This window comes from Sus scrofa, chromosome 5 (assembly GCF_000003025.6).
Source record: "Sus scrofa isolate TJ Tabasco breed Duroc chromosome 5, Sscrofa11.1, whole genome shotgun sequence".
Lineage (NCBI taxonomy): Eukaryota > Metazoa > Chordata > Mammalia > Artiodactyla > Suidae > Sus > Sus scrofa.
The window spans coordinates 93,033,568-93,056,705 of record NC_010447.5 but is presented as its reverse complement, the minus strand read 5'-3'; the positions used below and the strand labels follow the sequence as shown (position 1 = coordinate 93,056,705).

At 39.5% G+C, this 23,138-nt stretch overlaps 1 protein-coding gene across 9 annotated transcripts in view; it reads right to left on the bottom strand.

The window, feature by feature from the left end:
- ATP2B1 (ATPase plasma membrane Ca2+ transporting 1) overlaps positions 1 to 23,138 on the bottom strand; it is a 125,719-nt gene that overhangs the window by 4,701 nt on the left and 97,880 nt on the right. For 3 of the 9 annotated variants that reach the window (XM_021091178.1, NM_214352.3, XM_021091180.1), the window contains 8 exon segments: positions 20,723 to 20,902; positions 19,993 to 20,080; positions 19,534 to 19,640; positions 12,420 to 12,611; positions 11,997 to 12,210; positions 11,339 to 11,550; positions 9,818 to 9,925; positions 7,680 to 7,862 (listed from right to left, as the gene is read on the bottom strand). In XM_021091178.1, the coding sequence (XP_020946837.1) occupies positions 7,680 to 7,862; positions 9,818 to 9,925; positions 11,339 to 11,550; positions 11,997 to 12,210; positions 12,420 to 12,611; positions 19,534 to 19,640; positions 19,993 to 20,080; positions 20,723 to 20,902 (1,284 nt within the window). 9 annotated transcript variants of the gene reach the window in all.

The following is a 23,138-nucleotide window of genomic DNA, read 5'->3' as shown; positions in this document are numbered from 1 at the left end:
AACTGAAATTTTGTATCCCTTGACCAGTATCTCGCAACTCCCTCTACTCCTGGTTCCCCGGTAACCACCATTCTACTTCTGGCTTCTAGGAATTTGACTATTTTAGATTCCCACTTCTGGGCATTTATCCAAAGGACCTGAAATCAAGATCTAGGAGTGGTTCCTACACTCCTATGTTCACTATAGCCAGTGGCCAGTGGGCACAGAGAACAGAAGCTGGAGGACCAGCCGGCAAATCTGGTGGGTGATGAGAGCTGCTCAGGATGACTCTCAAGTTGTTGCTTATTTAACTTGGTTGCTGGTATTGCTAACAGAGCTAGAGAAGCAACGGAGGTCTCTGCTGTTTTGACTAGTCTGGGTAAACAGAAGTAGTGAAGAATAGGAGTGAAGGGAGAAATAAATCAAATTTTAGTGCATTTGGGGAGCTGCAGAACATTGAAGTGAAAATATCCAGAGCTCAGAAGGAAGGTATGGGTTTAAGTTACAGATCTGGGAGGTATCAAAGCTCGAGGGGGAGCAGAGTGTAAAGAGTAAAAAACGTAGGTGAGGGCAGTGTGTCATGTGTACACAAATATACACACACCTGTGGCAGGTGAAATTAGATTCCTTTTTACCAAAGCTTTTCAATTTTGCTAAGATTTTTTCCCCTATCTGATAAGATTTATTAAATTATCCTAGAATATCAAAGCTTGAAAGGATGTTTGAAATATTTTATTCTAACCACTTCACAAATGATAGACGTGAGCGGCTGACGACAGGGTAGCTGATTTGCCAGGTCGCTACAAATTAGTGCCAGAATGTCTTAGCATCAATGATTCTGGACTTTTAACTCCAAGTTCTTCCAAGTCAATAAGAGAGAAGAACATAAGGATATTAACTTCATAACTAACTTGACTAGAATAAAATATTTGCTAAGATGAAGGTCAGCACCAGGACAAGGACAAGCTTAGAAATGCTCCAAAGCAATAAAGTTTTCAAAAAGCATTTCTCGGAGTGCCTGTTGTGGCTCAGTGGTTAACTGACCCAACTAGTATCCATGAGGACTCGGGTCCAATCCCTGGCTTTGCTCAGTGGGTTAAGGATCCAGTGTTGCTGTGAGCTGTGGTGCAGGTTGTAGACAGAGCTCAGATCCCGTGTTGTTGTGGCTGTGGCGTAGGACTGCTGCTATAGCTCTGATTCGGCCCCTGGCTCGGGAGCTTCCATATGCTGCAGGTGTGTTCCTAAAAAGACCAAAAAAAAAACCAAAAAACAAAAAACCAACACGAAAAAACAAGAAAAAACCCGAAACAAAAACAGAAAAACAGTTCTCACATTAGGCACAGAGAATAAAATCTGAACTAGATCAATTTTACTTTCTACTCATAAATAAGAAAATACTCTCCAACTAAGGCATGATACTAAGCTAGTTTATACATGCTCTGATCTCTATTACCTTCTATAGGTAAAATTCTCACAGCACAGTAGTAATTCTAAGTAATTAAAAAGCACAACTGGGTACATGATATACTGTAGGTAGATAGAAAACCAAAATACTAAATAAACACCACAAATAAATCAGTTTAAACAGAAATATAAGAAGTAATCCCAATTACCTATTTTTTTGGACAATCCAACCCTTACTGCTTATTTGAACCCTTACTGCTTTAAGTTAGTCTTTTAACTTAATTCTTTTAATGGCTATTGAGACCTACCACTTACATTATAACCCCTAAAATGATTAGAACTAAGAAAAATCCAACAATTCCTACATCAAGAAAAAAAATTTTTTTGGCTGCAACTGCTGCCTGTGGAAGTTTCTTGGTCAGGAGCTGAACGTGCATCGCTATTGTGGCCTATGGCCACAGCTGTGCTACATGGGAATTTCCAAGGGAAAAAAAATTGTTTTTTCTTCTTGTGGTCACATCTGTGGATATATAAGTTCCTAGCCCAGGGGTCTAACTGGAGCTGCAGCTGCAGCCTACACCATGGCAATGGCAACACTGGATCTGAGGTGCATCTGCAACCTACACTGCAGCTTGCAGCAGCACTGGATCCTTAACCCACTGAGCAAGGCTGGGAATTGAACCTGTATCCTCAGGGAGATAATGTTGGGTTCTTGACCTGATGAGCCAAAATGGGAAATCCATGAGAAAAATTTTTAGAGTAATTCATTGAGAGAAAAACAAACAAAAAACAGAAGAAAACACTGCATGAGGCATATATAGCAAACAAAAAACTGAAGTGATTATTAAAATCATAAAGTAATTTTAGTAAACTGAAAATGATTATCAACATAGGAAGTAACAAATCAAATTAAGGTCATGCACCCTGCTTAAATCACCTATTTTCTTAAATATAATCCTGACTTTTGATAACAAAAGAATATTATTGCCTAAAACAATGTACACAAGAAGATGGCTCTAAACTATGAAACTACTTAATCAGCAGCTGACATATCTTCCCTTCAACAGACTGCACGTTTCTGAAATTTGCATTCATCACTACTTTTACTGTGTGCACAATAAATTAAAGGATTTCGGTGGTAAACCAAAAGATACTTTGCAATAGGAAAGAAATTCTAGGTTGTTTTTCAAAGTTGTATATTTGCATATCAAATTTTCTCAAAGTGACACCCACACGTTCATTATCTGGAATAGGGGTTGGAAAACATTTTTGAAAAGGGCCAGATGGTAAATATTTTAGGTTTAGTGAGCTATCTGGTCTCTGATGCAACTCAACTCTGCTTCGCAAGACCACCAAAGACATTCATTAAATGAACAAGCTATGTTCCAGTGAAAGTTTATTTTCAAACAGCTAACAGGGCAGATTTGGCCCATAGGCTATGGTCGGCAGACCTTTTTTCTGGAAGACCAAATTTTTCCTCTATGTCTCCTTTCCAGGAACACCTAACTTCTGATTCAGCAAAATAATCTACTAATGGTGAAGACTGCTATGAGAAGGATACAGCTGACAAAGAAAAGCAAGAGGGTCTTCTCTCGAGATCTTAGACGATCTGACTAGTAAGTGAGGACAAAGGATGATCTCTCTAGAGGCGTTTCAGGCTTAGCATATGATAAAGTTGAAATGGATTATAATTTTATTTGGCAAAGCAAAAACTCCAAATGGTTAACGAAGGGGATAGCGGGGGAGTGGGGGAGAGCTAAGTGTGGACGTTGGGATTAACGTATACACACCACCATGTATAAAACAGATGAACACCAAGGACCGGCTGTCTAGCACAGGGAACTATATTCAAGACTGTAATAACTTATAACAGAAAACATGTCTGAAGTAGAATATATATATATATATATGTGTGTGTGTGTGTATAACAGAATCACTTTTCAGTATCCCTGAAACTAACATAACATTGTAAATTAACTATATTAAAAAATTGTAAAAAAAAAGAGTCAAAGTAGTTTGATGAACACAGATATTTCTAAGATTGTTCTATATTAGGGAAGAACACAGTGAGGCAATGAAATCATTCATTAAATGTATCAACACCATTACCCTGGCTACATGTACCCGGCAACTCAGAGGTTTCACATGTAGTTGTTCATCAGAAAAAGAGTCTGACGCAGGTCTGGGTGGGTATGTCTTAAAACAGAGCTGATGAGTGATTTAATATTTAATATAAATCCTAGAACACCATTATCCAAAAAATACAGTAAATATGATAAATCTAAGCTCATATGATACTACTCCTAATGAGAAAAGTCAATTATTTAAAATTTTGCTGAAATAAAAAAAAAAAAAAAGAAAAACACCAGAATATATGCCACCTAGGAGATAAACTGGTCAAAGTTTAACATAAAGCTAATCATGAGAAAACAATCAAATCCAGAAAACAGGACACTTTTTAAGACAATTTGCCTGGATCTCTTTAAAAAGTCAATGTTATGAAAAATAAAAGCAGAGAAAATGGATCCTGGTTAAAGTAGATAAACAGTCCAAACACACACCGCTAAATGTCCTTTCTTGGATCCTGGATCAAAAAAGTTATAAAGGACATTTTGGAGGCAACTTGGAGAAATCTGAATATGGACTGTATATTAGACAAAATGGTATCAAAGCTCGATTTCTTGGATGTGGTTCTACAGTAGGACTACACAGGAGAGCACCTGCTGAAGTACTCAGAGATGGAATTTCTATCTGCCACTTCTTTTCTACGGCTCAGAAAAAGGTATCTATTAACATTATTAGATAAAGCAAATGTCATAAAATATTAAGAAACGATATATCCAGGTGAAAAGTATTCATGTACTAATTTTTCAGCTTGTCTGGCAGTTTGAACTGTTTCAAATTTAAAGTCTTGAGGGGAGGGAGTCTATCAGGATTAAGTCTCAGTGTGGCGCCTTCCTGTGGGACATAAATGGATGCTCACCTTCTATTTCAGCCTCACCAACTCTTGATATCTTATTACTCTTTCAGGACCAACCTCTGTTGCTGAAGTTCTCTCAAGGGGTTGGCTTGGGAGTCGTTTTCCTGACTTCCCAGGGCGGCTTAGAGCCCCTGTTAGAACATTCTCTGCTCTCAGGTAGGAACTGCCAACTCCTTGTCTGAAGTCCGTACTAGACCACGAGGCCTGGAGGTCCGAGAGCAGCGAGGGCGACGGCAGGCCTTCCGGTGTGAAAGCAGACAACCAGATACCAGTAGGAGACGAAGGCGCCAGCGGCGACACGCCCTCAAAAACCAGGAGCAGAGCGTGACACCCACGGAAGGGAGGGATTCGACTGACATCAGCCTTCAGTCGAATCCCCTGCAATCAATCGGTATACACCTTTCATTCAGGTAGGCAGCACCACTGTAACTTCTAAAAAGGTTCCTATCCGTCCACGCGTGCCCATGTCTAACGTGACAGGGCGTGTCCGGCTTGACAGCCCGCACCTGCTCCTTGCTCTACATCATGATGCCACTGTTCACCAGCCAGGGGCAAGTCATTTAAACTCCAAGTCAGTTTCCACACCTATAAAATGGGCACAGTTCCTGTTCTGTCACACCATTAAAGACAACAAATGAAAATTACTTAAGCAACGAGTGGTGAACAGACAAGCTCTGAGTAAACAGCTTCCCTTTCAACGGCACTGTTTCCTCCCTCAATTCATCTCGGTCCCAGCTTCCCAAGGCTCCTTTAGTGCTTCACGGGCTAAAGACCAAATGAAAAAGAGGTGTCTGCTCGAATCAGGTCTCTCAGATGATTTCAAAGGTAGGGATGAGGGGTGGGTGGGTTTCTATCTTTAGTGCCTCTGATATACTGAGAATTCACCATGAAATCAAGACACTAATTCAGAGTAAGGATGATATAGGTTAGAGGACTTACAGGGAGTTTACAAAAAAAAAAACTTTTATTAAAAACCTGAAAGAATATTTGTCATTCTAGTCAATTACTGAAAATTATGACACGTAATGATCCAATAATCAACAGAAATCATATGATCATTTCTCAAAGATGCAAAGAAGCATTTGACAAAATTCAACAGCCATTTACGATAAAAACTCTTAACAAAACAGGTATAGAGGGGGAGTTCCCGCATGGCTCAGTGGGTTAAGGATCCTGTTCTGTCATGCAGAGGCTCAGGTCACTGCTGCGGCACAGGTCTGATCCCTGGCCGGGGAACTTCCATATGCCACGGGCACCCCCCCCCAAAATAATGGTCAAAAGATCTGAACATTCTTGCAAAGAAGGTACACAAATGGCCAACAAGTACATGAAAAGATGCTCAACATCACTAATCATCAGGGAAGCACAAATCAAAACCACACTGAGACATCACCTCACATTTGTTAGTTTAATTACCACATCGAAAAGACAAGAAAAAACAAATGTTGGCAAGGATGCGGACAAAAGGGAACTCTTGTGCACCACTGGAGGGAATGTGAAGTGGTACAACCACGATGGAAAACAGTATGGCGATTTCTTAAAAACCAAAAACAGAACTACCATAGGATCCAGGAACTCCACTTGTGGGTATTTACCGGAGGAAAACAAAATTACTGATTTGAAAAGATACAGGTGCCCCAACGTTCACTGTAGCATTATTTACAAGAGCCAAGATATGGAGACAACCTAAGTGTCCACTGATGAATGAATGGGTAAAGAAACTATGGTGTATACACATACACAAATACACACACACACACACACACACAGTATTTCTCAACCTCCAAAAAAGAAGGAAGTCTTGCCATTTGTGAAAATATAGATAAACCCTGAAGGCATTATTGTCCTAAGTAAATAAGTCAGACAGATACAGACAAATACTGTATGATCTCTCTTACATGAGGAATCTTAAAAAAAAACTCCAAAAAACAAAAAACAGAACACCAAACTCATAGATACAAAAAATAGATTGGTTGCTGTAACGAGATGAAAGGTGAGCAGGGTTGGGGAGAAATGAGTTAACTTAAAAAAAAAAACTGAATACAAAATTTTGAAAAAATGTACTTTCCTCATTTCTTTGGAAAACTTAGAACATTTTCTTATCTAGGAAGGAATTTTAACTTAAATTGATTATGTAAGTGAAAAAAAAAAAAAAGCCACAAACATACCAAAGAACTTTGAATCTTACACAAAGACCCCTTCTCAAAAACAAAACAAAATTAAAAAAACCCCACAAAGCAAGGCCACAGTCCAGGCTCAGAAGGCAAACACGTAGCTACTATATGCTCAGTACTTTTCTTCAGGGAACTAACTCACTTTCCAAGCTGAACCAGATACAAGTCAAAGCGCTCAGTTCATTTTTAGCTTTAAAAATGCAATTTCTTGGTTCTGTTGGATCAGTTTCAAATCACATGCTTCTGGGAATCATGCAGTATGAACATGTTTAAAGGCATATACTCAAAAATTTATAGTAGTTTCACAAATTCTAAGCTACAGTTTTATTCCCCATATTAACTATCAGAGTTAATTAGCCGAGAGACAAGCTCACAGATTTCATGTCTGATCTTTGGTTGCAATTGTTCCACCTGTAATCTAGCCCTCTAAGAAATAAAACAACAACAACGACAACACTTTGAGGTCTCAATCCACTTTACGAAAAGAAAGCTTTATGAAAAGCCTGAACAATGAATTTAAACATTAAGGAGAAAATGAGAAACGTTAGGTGTGTGAAGTAGGAAATGTTAATTTCATGCACTTAGGAACACACACTCACACCCCACAGTAGTAGAAGCAGTAGAAGAGGAAAACACTACATGTGTAGGGGTAGAAATATTTGTTACATCATGATGCTGGCTGGCGATGGAGGGTTGCCGCCTTAGAGCCCCCTGAATGGAACTTCCACTCTGGAAAGCATTCACTACATCCATCTGCAAGGAATCAGAGATTGTGACAGCTTGCTCAGCAAGAGAGAGAGAGAACAAGAGAAAGGACCATTCCATCTATCAACATATACAAAAGTAAAGAAAAAGGCACTTTTTACAGAGCAGATAAATAGGCAAGAGTAGCATTTGGAGATGCAGGGGAGAAAACAGCTAGGAGAAAAGGAGCTCAGGGGAATATCAACGCATTCTTTCATGGTCAGTTTCATGAACTTTCATTCATTCCAGAAAGCAGTACTATTTTTTCCAAAAGAGTAAGTTTTGTGGGTTGGGGAGGCTAGAAGGAAGTGAAGGAGCACATTCAAACCTCCTCCCGGGTCCAAAAGCCCTTGGCTCCTGTGCCCATCGTCTCTCCTACCTCTCCACCAGGCCCATACCTGCGTCTGGATTCTGTTCAGACCTCTAAACCACAAGATCTGGCCACGCCGCAACTCCCGTTCAGCGTGATCAATCTCTTCCACATCCTCTGCTAACTCCTCCTCAGGAATCTCTTCCTTCTGTGTTCCATGACCAGCTTCTTTTAGAAATTTTAAACGGCTAGTTGGAATTGTTGAAATAAGCTACAACACAGGGGAAAGAACTTAGAAACAAATCGTATCATAATACAATTAAACCGATCGCCTTTAACACAGAAAAGGTATGAAAAGGGGCAAGCATAGCCAACTATCTTTACCAATGAAGCAATGAGATCCTGTCCATCAGAGGCTGTCTTTCTCAAAACAAAAAATATTACTCCTCTTAGCTACATAAACAATTTGTTTGGAGGGTGAAAATTGTTCCTGAATGGAAATAACCTGATTACGTTTTGACATTTTATTTAGGACAGTCAAGACAGTACATTATACAGCCATGCTTTAATACGTACATATTTACTTAAATTCATGTGAATTAGATTATATTTACTTAAATTCATGTGAATTAATTTATTTTAAATAAAATTAAAAAAATAGCAGGTGGTTGTAGAGGATGCAACATAACTTGACATTTCATTAGTGCTTTAAGGATTCAATGAGAAAAAACACCCAAATGTAAAAAATCTTCAAGGTTGAACTGAAAAAACTTTGGCTTATTACATGTATATTTTCATAAAATGCAACTATGTAATACTGGATTAACACTGACTGAAAATAACACCAAACAAGATTCCCCAGAAGACATACAAGATACAAAAACAGCAATATGTATTAACTTCTAAGTGTTAACAGCCATTCCTTAAGGAACGTGGCCATTCATCAAGCAAGTTGGGAATCAGGCATGCAGGCAGAATCAGAAATGCTCAAAGAACTTCTAGTCCAATCACCTCATTTTAGAGATGAAACAGGATCACAGACACAGGAAATGACTCGTTCATGGAGTGACTAAGACCCTAAGTCTCCTGACTAACAGCATCAGTGCTTTCTACCTCCGTCCACCTAAAGTCAACAGGCAGCGTCAACCGAGGACAGGAACTGATGCCTGCTGGGCATGCACGCTATACTGAATTTCCTCTTCCTGAATTTAGCTAGATTTTGAGGGAGGTTGTGGGGTTTGGTTTTGCCTGTGAGGGAACATTAGAAAGTAACTAGAACAGTCATCAAAAAAAAAAAAAAAAAAAAAAAAAGGGGGGGGGATCCGGTATGGATCCAACTTAAAAGAAGTCAATTAAAGAGGTTTTTACAAGTAAGACGAGAAACCTCAGAACCTAGAAACACAATTAGGAAAAGGTGAATGAGATAAAAGGCGCAAAAAGACTGAGTTAAGGTTAAGTAAAATCTGGATGTTCTGTTACACTGACTTACAAAATGACAGTAAATTAGTTCACACTAGTTACACACCAACAGCCTACGGTAACTTAAGTTAGTACAGATTATCAGATTTACAGTGATGGCAATGGACTTAAAATGAACAACACACAAACCATTACCACTTATCTTTTTAAAAACGAAATGCATCTGCAAGTTAGCTACCTATAGTGAAGATGAAGGCTATCTCATTTTTCAGGCACTGTATTTAATATATATACTGTTAAAACCATCTGATCCAAATAATCTAAAATGTCATTCTGTGGCCAATGTTTCCAGATATTTATGGAAACATTTTTCGCATCAAGTGAAACTCAGGATTTTTCCTATGCTACATTTTTATTAAATTATCTAAGAAAATGATAAAAAGTAACATATACAATATTTTTATTAAAACATTAATTTTGAAACTGCGAAAGTAGGTAATAGAGCAAAAGATACAGTTGTAAGTGCATCAACTTAATAACAGCTGTAAATCTTGTTCTAAATAACAAGTTAAAAAACCAGGTAAGAAATTACATTGTATAAGCATAATTATAATAAACAGCAAGTGACAAATGAGAACAAATTTTATATTAAAAAACAACTCTGAATGCCCTTTCTCGACCCGGAATGAAAACTACCTAGAATCATGTTATAGAACTGATTAAATGTACACACACTAAAAATTAAAAAAAAAAAAATCACTTTAGGTTTAAACAAAAAATGATGAGGTTTTGTTTATTTTTTTTTACCTGGCCCCAGAGTAACGTTCCCATTCCTAGGAATATTGACCATAGCCACTGTTCTATTGAAAGTTCTGAACAACTGAAAGGTTTTCCACCAAACTGCACAATTATTATCTGGAGAAATAATCAAGAATAAATTTATTTAGTGAAGTTGTTGACTTACATTCTGGCCCATGCTCCTTATCTCACTGTGGACTTGCAATAAACAGATCAGTGGCTGATTCACAGACCACACTCTGAGTAGCGTGGGAATACGTATGAAGCATTGAAAAATGACACCTCACATCAACTGTTTTGGGGATATCAACCTATGTTAGGAACTAAGTTTTATCAGATTTGCTTGATAGAGATAGGCAATTACATTTTTGCAGACCTATATATTTAAAAACAGATAAAATAAACCTAATTCTAACAGTAAGTAAAAGCTAAAATTTTAGCATACCATCAACAGTGATTTTTACAAAATCAACATAAAATACTTCCAGAAACTACATAACAAGTAAGCAAAATTTCCCCCACAGTTTACAGAAACTGAAAGCAAAAACAGAAACAGTCTGCACAGAAATAATTAAGTCTGGGGTTTTGGGTTTTGCTATCCACAGTGCACAAGGTATAGACTGAATAAACTCATCAAAATTCTTAGCTCTTCATTCTGAAATAAGCCCTATCACTGTCTGAGTCTATGGTTGAAAAGCTCACTCTTAAATTTGAAATCTTACTGTGTTTATTGATTTACTGGTGTGGATCATGCATCATTTACTTACTCGTTGTGATTCCAGATTCTGCTATTAACAATCATTTGCATAGAAGAGTACCACAGAATCCAAGAGGATATAAAAACATAGGTATAATATATAGTTATGTAAAAATGACCATATGTAAAGTGATGTTTAGTTTTGTCCTTAGAATGACTTTTATAAAAATGGGAAAATTAAATCCTTCCTGTTTCATCTTCATTCCTCACACTCAATTCTCCACTTCCTTTTCTGTCTTGTTTTGACAATATTACAAAATGGAAAAGTGGCACATTCCAACTCAGGATGCAGTCATTCAGAATCACATGGATTTTAAAATATTCATTCCCAAACCATTTATTATTTAATAATGAACTCAACTGTAGAACTACAATGTTATTAACTGTTAGGAGCAATTAAATGGTCACTCTGGCTAGATTAAAAAGTGGTTAACTGTAAGACTGGCCTAAAATAACGTAAAAACATTATAACGGTTTTCATAATAACAATACAGAATGAATACTCAGAATCAGAGTGACTATGAAATACCACATAGAACTGGTAGTGCAGTTACAGTGGCATTAGCTTAGTATGCTCATTCACACGTAGAATTTTAGGACAGGGCAAATTTTCACGTGAGTCATGGTATCTGAAACTCTTTTTGATGTCATCAAGGCAATACACGGAAGTCCCACACATTGTAGTCAGCTAATTTCTGGAACAAGCCACCTATAGTTTACTTAAGAACGCCGCATAATAACCAAATTTGAAACTATCTTTTACAATTACCCACCTGTACCACAAAAGTGCCTAAAACAATTGTGCAGAAGATGGCATTATTAAAGATTCCTTCAAATACATTTCTTTCACCGTGAATTTTCCGTGCATTTATTTCGTTGAAAAGTTGCATCAGTACAAAGGTGTTAAAAACAATAGTGTAATGTTCTGACGGAGGAGCGTGCAAAGGAGCATTTCTTCCACTATCAATATCAAAAAACTTTTCTCCTGAAAGAATGAAAAATCACTGTTTTGTAATTATCATACAAAATACCATAACATTTCAAGGAAGTAGGCAATAACAAAACCTAGCCAGACCTTTCTCGGCTCTCCCATAAGCCACAGAGAAAGAGGTGGAAGAGACCTGGGATTCTCTAGGACAACCCTCCTCTTTTATACAGGAGGAAACAGGAGACCCCCAAACTGGGGTGACATGTTCAAGATCTCACATCTAAGGTAGCAGTGGAGCCAGGACCAGAAATTTGGACTCCTTTTACTTCCCTCTACCATCTATCACAGAGCCTCTCAAGGTGATAGAGAGGAAAAATTACAGATAAATGGAGCATCAGAAAGAAAACAACTTCTGTCCTTGAAAAACGTGTGACATTAAAACATCTGGGATACTGGCTTGGAGAAGAAATGAACTGAAGCTTTAGCAGGCATTGAATTCTTACCAGCAAACAAGAGTGTAAAGACTACCACCAGCTGATAGAATGCATGACCCAAAATATTCTTCATCATCGTGCGTGAGATGAGAGGCTTATTTCTACCGTAAGGTTTCCGAAGCAAGAGGGACTCAGTGGGGGGCTCGGTGGCCAGAGCCAGGGAAGCGAGTGTGTCCATGATGAGGTTCACCCACAGCATCTGCACCGCCTTCAGCGGGGAATCCTAGAAAAGACAGGGCTCTCAATGAACGGTCACGACTATTTAGGGACTCAGTGATCCTCAGGAAACCACTTGTACTTAAAAACTCAGAGAACAGAACAGGAGTACATTTTTCACAGCAACCTAAAATACTACGCTTTGCCTCACTTAAGGAGTTCAGTGCTTTAACAAGGCAGGTTATACACATTTTAATGAACAAACTGTTGACTTACTTGAGTAATACAGGCGCCCGTGAAAGCAACAATCACTGCTACTACATTGACAGTGAGCTGGAACTGAAGAAATTTGGAGATGCTGTCGTAGACATTTCGTCCCCACATAACTGCTTTAACAATGCTCGTAAAGTTGTCATCTGTGAGGATGATATCTGATGCTTCTTTAGCTACGTCAGTTCCAGCGATACCCTATTGGAAAAAACTTCTGTGACTTAGACTAAATGTTTAAAACACATGTGAAAGGATCACATACATTCTGTAAACAAAACTTTATCATCATATTTAAGAATGACTGACTTAAGTTTACTGGAAAAGGGTATCACAGAATACAGTTATTCTAAGATACCACCTCCTGGGAAAACATTCTATCTCAGCAGAAACTGAACCTAAAGAAGAGGCACTGAAAATAAAGTTTAAATTAGGTTAAAAAAGAGAAATGGACACAGGCATTAACCAAGTTCCCTCCAAAAGTCACACTAAAAGGTATTTTTTTTTTTTATTAAAAAATAAAAACTCACAAAGACACAAAGTTAATGGGGGAAAGAGATACTACAAAAACACTTAAGAGGCTGGAAAGCAAATAACCACATAGTAAACAACTCAGTAGACTCAGAAAGCTGAAGCCTAAACCAACAGTAGGGAGAGCAGAGACGTAGCCTTTTTTGCACAATAGGATCCTCTGATATAAGGCTCAGGACTTGGCAGCACCAGGCAGCCCTGGAGGTAGGGTGACAGCATGAATGAAAACAGTAGGAATTCTTGAAAGTCCATCAAAGACACTGAAGAAGTGCTGAGAAGTCCAACTTGAGCACAACAACGTCCCTCAACAGTGGAATGAGAAGGATTAGTAAAAATGAGGGAACCACAGCTACATGTACAAGACGGATGACTCTTAGAAGGAGAATGATGCATTAAGGAAGATGAACGTAAAATGATATACATGATTCTTATGTACAAAGTTCAAAAGCAAACAAGTTATCTTTAGAATACTGGTTATCTCTGCAGAGAAACAGAGCAGGAATGAGAAGGGAGTATGTGAGTGCAAAATACATCCTATTTTATTTCTGGCCTTGCATAACACAGGTCGGTTATCTTGTCATAACCCACTCAGTGTGTACTTACGACACAGATGCTTTTCTGCATGTGTGTTATATGTTAGTAACAACATTAAAAGAAAAGGCAGCAGAGCCTTCAAGCCTCTCCCCAAGTCCACGCACCTAGGCGGTGTGCCCCTCGCTGAGCTGGCGCATGACTCTAATTTAATAGACAAGGGTGCAACAGAGACCGTTTAGCCTGAAGGATACCTAGTGCTGTTGAGTACAGGGGTGCTGTACTGAAAAAGGAGGGGGAGAGTGACGAGTAACTCTGTTCAGTGAATGTAGAGACCACCAGGCTTCTTTCTTTACTTGTTTCCCAGAACACCCTCTGAAGCTTATAGCTATATATTATACCTATGTCTTCCCAGGATTGCCCTCTGTTCCGCAGATTTGAAAATTCTTTCCTGAAAATCTGAGCATCATAGGAGAAGAGACCTAAAAATGCTGAAAATTCAAGGTACCCTAAGGAAGCGGAATGGCCAAGCCAGACCACTTTACCAAGAAGCTTCCGGTTGACCAATTCCATCTGGAGGCCTGAGGCATCCCAGCTTTTCGGCTTTCTATCAGTGAATGAGCAGAGGCAGCCAAGGATCCCCTGACATCTGAGGAAAGCACTAACCTGAAAGACAGAGGCTAAATCAAAAGGTGAACGGGGACCTGGACAAAGAGACAAAAGCTTATTTTTCAGAAAGCCAAATCCTTAGAAAGGCAAGAAGTACAGCCATGACACAAGAATGAGACATTAAAACAAGAAGCAAACCCAGAGATCCTAAACTCTTCGAAATTAAATATATTATCACAGAAGTGAAAAAAACAACAGAAGTTGAGGAAATATTCCTGAAAGATGATAAAGGTATCATAAACAGGAAGCAAAGAGATGAAACAGTAAGGCAGGTCCGAAAGGCGGGGGGACTGTTCCACAAAGAAGAAACAGGAGAAGAAATAAAACGAGTATAAGAACTTGCACAAAATTGAAGAAAATGAATTTTCACATAAAAAGTTGCCCTAAGACAAAGCACCATGACATTTCAGAGAACTGAGAACACAGGAAAGACTTATACACCCCAGGAAAGGGGGAAAAAGGAAAGAAAAAGAGGCTCAAAATTCAAGATGATGTGTAATACTAATGGAGGCACAAATTCAAAATTCGGAGTGAAAATTATTTTCAACCTAGATTTTTATACCAAGTCAGACTCAGAATCAAAGAAGATTCTCTGAGGCGAGAACAGAGATTGCAGTCAAAAAGACGTGAAAAAATTACCTCTCACGAACCCTTCTCAGGAATCTAGGAGACGGCTTTGCTGCGTGAGAGGGTACTCCAAAAACAAGGATGACATCAAACGCCGGAAATTCAAAACCCAACACAAGAGAGAGCTGACGGAACTCCTTAGGCACAGGGAGAGAAGAGACAGCGTGTAGCAGGCCTAGCAAGCGGGCCAGGTGAAGCACGTGGGGGACGGGGGAGAGGTCTGCAGCCACGGAGGCGAAACTGCTGGCAGTGCCCCACGTCTCTGCCACGATGACAGAGGATCTGGTGATGAGTTAGTGTTAGATACTTAAAAAAACTGAGAAAATAAACACACAGAGAGCTCCCCTAAAGATTAAAAAGAGTGAATTAAAAAAGAAGTTATAGGAACACAAGAAGCTGTGCAAGGAAGTGAAAATAATTATAACAGACCGCGTGGCTCAGCTTGAACAGTGCTGGCAATTCCACGGACGGTGTGCGGACTCGTCTCTAACGCTGACGGAAGAATGACAGGGCGGGGAGTACGCACGAATGCATCAGGGGTGTGAGTGTGTGCACGTGCGCTTGTGCAGCTGCTAAATCCTTATCTTCCTTACTGAAAAGTCATTAACAAAGGCTTATATTAAAATAAACCCTGTCATTTAGATACAAAGAGGCAAACAGCTAAGGAAAACAAACGGCTAAAATAGTTCTTTTCGTCAAAAAAGGAGTTGGAAGAAATGATGCGTGGTCAGGGACTTAAGTTATGAAGTCTTACAAGGACTGTTGACTTAAAATTTTTTTTAAACGTTAATTTTTTTGTCTTTTAGTCTTTGCTAGGGCTGCCCGCAGCTGCGGCATATGGAGGTTCCCAGGTTAGGGGTCGAAACAGAGCTGTAGCCGCCGGCCTACACCACAGCCACAGCCACAGCAATGCGGGATCCGAGCCGTGTCTGCGACCTACCCCACAGCTCATGGCAACACCTGATCCTTAATCCACCGAGTGAGGCCAGGGATTGAACTGGCAACCTCATGGTTCCTAGTTGGATTCCTTTACCACTGCGCCGCAACGAGAACGCCTAAATGTCAACTTTTTAAATGCTATGCAATATTGTTCTGATAAACACAAAAGCAAAGTCCAAATCAAGCTTTTCTCAAAGTCGTCAATACAGGAGCAATCCTAATTTAAAATTTTAGTCTCCAGCTCCTAGTCCGAATGTTCTACTTTTAATGTGTAACATATTTAAAGCTTTCCCAGCCTCTCATCATCCTGTGTCTTTTGCAAATGCAAACATCATCACTCTCTGTTCAAAATCTTTCAAAATTTAAAAAGTTACTTTAAGATGTTAATTGGTATTCAAATAAAAACTTGGTGCATAGTTAAACAAGTTTGGGAAATTTTCCATCAAAAGAAGTTAAATAGCTTTTTTTTTTTGTCTCCTTAGGGCTGCACCTGTGGCACACGGAGGTTCCCAGGCTAGGGGTCGAAACAGAGCTGTAGCCCCTGGCCGGCGCCACAGCCACAGCAAGGCGAGATCTGAGCCGCGTCTGCGACCCACACCACAGCTCACAGCAACGCCGGATCCTTAACCCACTGCCTGAGCCCAGGGATGGGACCTGTGTCCTCAAGGATGGTGGTCAGCTCCGTTTCGCTGAGCCGCGACGGGAACTCCTAAATAGCTTTTTTGTGAGTTTCTCAGAGCTGTACGCTCATGTGCACTGTGAGTTTCCAAATTTGTTCTCCCACATCAGGAAGGTGCTGATCTAAGGATGACAGAACAAAGTCCTCCTCATCGTATTTAAAGGCCGTCACACGCAGTACTCGCCACCACCGTCACAGCTTTTCTAGTGAAGCTAACTAAACTATGTGCCATCTCTAGGGTCTCCAGGCAGTACCTTTCTCCCTGTTCTTTTCCTTCCCTTGGCGCGAACGGCACCCTTTTCAGAACACCTCTCCCGGTCTTGGAGGCAGAGTCAAGGGCTTCTTCCTGGAGGCACTCCCCGTGCTCCCCAAGCCGTGGGCGGCTGCCCCTGTGCTTTGATGATTTCCCTCCCTGCAGGCCGAGCCTTCACGAGGCAGCAACAACTCACCTCTAGTGCCTCTGAACCATACTGAGAAACAGCTTCTTCATGTTTGAAGAAACAAATTATTATTAATCCAAAGTCTAAAAAGACTTTAAATTAAGGTATTTTAATCATACTAGGAAAGATTTTTACTACTGCAGATGTACCTCTGGTTAGAGAAATACATCAGGGCATTCAGTCTTTGATGACAGAAATATCTGCACATGTGTTGTTAACGGATAAGAATAATGCAATATAATTTTAAAAATAATGTAATCATATTTACACACAGCATGGAGTATTGCTATCTAAAAATTCTAGGAATTCTAAGAGAGGCTATTTAAATGGGAAAATGCCAAGCTTCTCTGCAAGCTAATAATGTACTCACATTAGAGCCCCTTTATTTTACTACTATAAATTTTATTTTAATGTTAACGTGATAAATATACAGATAAGTGTGTTTTTTTGGTGTGTTTTATATATATGGGGCGGGGCGGAGAGAGAAAGGGAGAGGGGGAGAGAGAGGGGGAGGGGGGAGAGAGAGAGAGAAAGAGAGAGAGAGAGAAAGAGATAGCACTTTAAAATGCTATTTCTGCCTGAAAAATAAAAGGTAGGCTTAGAAAGAACTAATCAATAGCAATTTCTTGTGGGTATCTAATAAAAGCCCAAGACAAATAATTTTGTTGTTCAGCTTTAAAATATGAAATTGAATAACTGAACAAATACACAAAGCAAATCCATGCTTGAGCAAGAGTGCTTTCAAGTCTAAGCCACTTAGCTGTTATTCTTTCTCCATATATTTAAGATAAACTTAGACTTTTTTTTCATGTGCTACTTTAAAAAAAAAAAGTGGTAAAATGGGGCCTAAAAATCAAACAGAGCTGTTGCTATACTCTGTTTTTGTTTGCATTTCTATATTTGCCTGCATTTATTTAATGCCCTTAGCATCTGCCTTAAACATTTAACTTTTAGGAAGAAAGTGTTTCTTTTTATTTTTATTTATTTATTTATTTATTTTTTACTGAACTGCCCCCTCTGAGGTAGTGTTTCTTTTTAAATGCATTGTATTTAAATGCCTTTGGGTTAGCTGTCCAGATAAAAGCAATAGTAACAATCTTGTTAAATGCTCAAAAGCAGCAAGGAGCGATCCTGTGTTTCTAAAGTGCACGATCCCATTTTGCTTACAGCCGAAGGAACTGTCTTAAGTATTCCTTATCGCTTACTTAGTCTACTTGGGCACCTCCTCAGAAGCTGACACCCATGCGCTGCTTGCTGCACCACAGCAAGTCTGGGACAGGGAAGGGGGGGAACCTTTGGGTTCAGGCTATTGGTTGAGGGTAAAGTACCTCATATTGGTTCCTTCTTCCGTCTCCCCACTCCTGTTGAAAGGCTGCCACTGTGGTGGTGCTTTTGCTAACCCCCCTTTTAAGCAACAAAATACCAAGGGGACACATTATGCAACTAAACACTGGTACACCTAAATATTCTCTTATCTGAAACATCTGGGGCCAGACTGTGTTTCAGAATTCAAAGTCTCTCGTATTTTAGAAAGATAATGAGGCACAGAGGTCCCGCTGTGGTGCAATGGGATCGTCAGTGTCTCGGGAGTGCGGGGACACAGGTTTGATCCCTGCCTGGCCCAGCACAGTAGACAAAGGATCCGACACTGCTGCAGCTATGGCTTAGGTCTCGACTGCAGCTTGGATCTGATCCCTGGCCCAGGAACTCCGTATGCTGCAGGGTGGCCAAAAACAGGGGGAAAAAAAAAAGCTAATGAGACACGTATCTTCTATCACAAGTTCTCCCAGATAGGGTGAGCATCTCATACAAACACATTAGTATCTCTACAGTGACTAGGAATGCCCATATTAAGAGGGACAAATAATGTCCTCTCATCAGAATGTTCTGCACTTAAATGAGTGTGCTGCAAATTTAGGGGAAAAAAAATACAGTTTTCAGATTTTTGGATTTGAGAATTGTGATGACGGACCTATATTTTCCAAAAATGAAATCAATCAAATTAAACTTAATACTTAAATTTTCTCTGGCACTGAAGGTACAAAGACTCATTCCGACCCTGAGAAACGGGAAGGAGTGGAGTCAAAGATGTAACAATCTAATCTCAATCATTAACTATTACGGAGCACAGGTACTTCATGTTATCTGTTTCACAGTTAACACTTCACCAGTACTCTGGCTATAGCATAAAGAAAGTCATGATGAAATGCTGACATTTCCCAGCGCTTTTAATAGTCAAATATAAATTGAGAACTTGGGTTGGGGAGAAGTAAACTTTTTTCCGATCAAAAAAGATTACATCTGTTATATACGAAATAATTCTTATTAAGAGTTACTCTTAAGACATTTTCAGTTGAGTGGAAGGTTCTTAGTGATACTCTTAATCTAAATACACACAGCTGTTCTAAGCCTGTCTCCTATTTAAGAGGATGAAATGACAGACATTTATATATTCTACAGAGAACAAGAGAAACGTATTATCTTATGATAACTGTTCAAAAGTAGTCATCTTCCAACATCAAATAAAGGTATTATATAAACTAATTAGACTTATAAACCAATTAAGGCCTATATAGTATCCCTCAAGCTAACGTGGAGGGACAGTGTTTAAAATTAACAGCAATTTAGTAACAAACCAACCAACCAACCAAACAGAAAACCCAGGTAGTGTTTTACATCTGAATACTTGAATTAGGGAAGTTCCTACCATTGCAAATCCAACATCTGCTTTCTTTAATGCTGGGCCGTCATTTGTACCATCACCAGTTACAGCTACAACCTGGCGTTGATCTGAGACAGTGCTGTCAATTATACCTGAAATAAACACAAATATCTGTGCTGTAGAAACAACCTCTTTGATTAACAAGGTGACTCCACAGAATATCCTGGCTCGTCAGTTTAGAGACTCAGAGTTAAAAATATAGAGAAACGTAAACTACTGATATGTTGGGCAGGGAACAACTCCAGAAATTGGTGTATCAGGAATGTTCCAAGAACTGAAGATAAACATTAGGTCACCTAGGGCAACACAAGGAAATGTATTGAGATTTTACTCGAACACATGATACCCATGATTCAATCTAATATTCAGTATGTACTACTATTTTAGGAGGCAAAACATCTCTCTGTATTAAGAAATTGTGTAGTAACTGTTAAATCTACTCACCTTTAACCAGTGTATGTTTGTCAGTAGGAGAGGATCTCGCAAGCACTCGAAGTTTTGGCCAAATCTTGTCTATCCGCTCTTGCTCAATCTATAAATTTTTGTCAGAGTTAAAATGTGCCCATACCTAGTTTCCTAATTCCAAATGAGCCATCCAGCAGATGTATCAGTGGTTCTCAAAGTATGCTTCACAGACCAGCAGGATCAGCAACCCCGGGGAACTTGTCAGAGATGTAAATTGGGCCTATCTGAGCAAAGACTCCGGGCCAGGGGCCTGGTAATCAGGGTTTAAGGACGTATGCTAGGTCACTCTGATGCGTACTCACGTTTGAGACCCACTGGGAGATGTGTCATTGGAAGATCGAATTTTTAAAATCTTCCCCACTGCCTATGAAAATGCACACGCTCTAGCATGAGAAGTACAGGGGTCGGGTCCCCTAAAATACCTTCCACATCACCCTCTCCACCTCATCTCCCGTTACGTGCTTATACACCGTGTCCTTGTGGCGCCCTGAGTGGAAGACAAAGAAGCGCTCGCTCTCTTTGTGACACGGTTCTTTACCACCTGTGCCTTTTATTTCCTCAAACACTACCGTTGCCGCTTCTTACCAACTACACTTGAGGGCTACCCTGATCGGTTTGTGACGCCTGACACAGAGCGCATACTCCTGATGTATTTGTCAAAGGACATTCCGAATAGACTAAAAATACATCAACCTAAAAAACCCCTTACCTCTCCTTTTTCATTTCGTATTCTTCTGTTGAAATCTTTACCTTCCAGGCACAGGAAATCTTCCCCAGGATGTAAAATACCACACTTGGTGGCAATAGCCCGAGCGGTGTTAATATTATCGCCAGTTACCATCCGCACAGTAATTCCGGCCCTCTGACATTTCTTTATTGCGTCTGGCACCTGGTTTACACGGACACAATTCACATTAGGAAAGAAAATTAGTACTGCCGAACGGGGGGAAATCCCACTGAGCAAACATACATTGCCTCGCAGCTGCACAAATGACAACTGTATGTCATCGCCAGACACTATTTCTTGAAGGGCTCCCAATAACCTCTTCTTTCCCCTTCCACTGCCACTACCCTACTTCAGGCTTCAGTCTCAGTTTTCATCGGACTTAACTGGCCGGCATTACTTTTTTGCCAAAGGCCTTGGCAAGCGACTGCCCCCAGTCGACCATCAGGCAATTCTTTCCTGGTTGGCCTTCTACCCTTCTGGGTCTACTGCCCAGACCAGACCAGAGTAAACTGTTGGTACTCCGGGGGGGGTTACCGCTGGCTTACCTTTTTTGCCCCCTGCACTCTCTTCTCTTAAGGGTTATCTTACCTACTCTGGCACCTCCAACTACCATCTACGTGCTAATAACTTTCAAATCTACATCTTTTCCCAGCTCGCTGTGATAGCTGGATTCCCAGTTCCAACAGAAAGGGAGACACCAAGAATTTGGGTGTCCAAAAGGGAAACCAAGTTTTCTACTCAAAAGAAACCTAAAGATTATCTGACCTCTTCCGTCTCCCTTACCCTACCTCCTAAGGGCAGCGTGCCTTGCAGATGCCGCCTCAAACCCTGCCTGTGCCTCATCTCCACTGCCTCTGCCTGAGCTACTACGAGAGTTTTTTAAAATTGGCATCCCTGTGTTTATGTTCATTTCCCCTTTAAAATATCTGATATACCTGACAATAGAGTTCTTTTTCTAATACACTTTCTTAAAAATACATGATGATTCCTCAACTGTTATACTATAAACCACAAAGTTCTCAGTATAACAGAGTATCACACTTGCGCTTCAGAATAGCTTCCTAGTAGATAAACAAGGATTTACTGTATAGCACAGGGAACTATATGCAATATCTTGTAATAACCTATAATGGAAAAGAATAAAAAAAGAAAAAAAAATATAACCAAATCGCTTTGCTATACACTTGAAGCTAACACAGTAATGAAAATCAACTACATCTCAATAAAAAATACAAATACAAGATGATCAAATATTGCACTATTGAGTACTCTTACATTAAAAAAAAATTCACTGTTGAGGTGAAACTGAAATTTTATTGGGTGTCCTGTATTTTATCTGAAAACCCTACTCTACATTTAACTACCAGTTCATAGGAAATAAAAGGAATCCAATCAGCATTCTACCTAGAATGTAGAAAACTCTCCAGGACACAAGCCCTTTTACAAATAATTTGCAAAGAAACAATAGTTTGCTTGCTAATTAAAGGAAAAAAAAATGATTTGTTCTTTGACAGATAAACTGCAAGGATGAAAAAGGGAGGAAATCTATAGATCCTTTAGATTAAAGGAGACGAGAGAGGCATGGCAATAAATTCAATATGTGGGTGTTGTTTAGACCCCGATTGAATAAACATTTGTGACACAATTTAGGAAATTTGAAATACTGAATATTTAGGAATTACTGTTAAAAGTTTTCAGTATCATGCTTACGATTCACAAAAAAGTCTTCTAGGTTTATCTAAACTTTTTCTACTATACCCATCTTAATGGATGAATAACCTATGCCTTATTTCTGTGCCTCTGCTTTTGCAGTTGCCTTTGCCCAGGAAATTCTTTTCTGCTCTTCTCTAACCAGAAAATCCATAGAGATCCTACAAGAACAGAGACTGAAATGCAAATACCCACAGGGCCATGCAGATCACAGATACACTGAAAGTGACAAACCCAAGGCAATTCCTAATGGAAGAACACTCAGCTCTAACCTTATCTGTGTGGTGATGGAAATGCTGACATAGTCTATAATTTCAAGAGAAAGCAGAAACCCAGATTTCCATGTATTCTCTCAATACTTGATGTTTTAAACACACACACACACACACACACACACACCCATCCAAAGATAACTTGACTGAAGGCTAACTTTGGCAGAAAAGCTGTTTGTGACTTTCAGTGTAAATACAATGTACATGAAACGTCTCTGGGAGCTTTTGTGGCCTCCCGAGACGGATTTGTGCTTTCCTATTATACATCCCTTTATTGCTTAAAAAAACTAGCATCCGATTTTGAAAACACTGGTCTGCTGTATAAATGTAATATGTAATATACCCAAAATTTTCAGTGGAGACAGAACGTATCCTGAGACCATCTGGAACAGGAAATAATGAATAAGAGGGAGAAA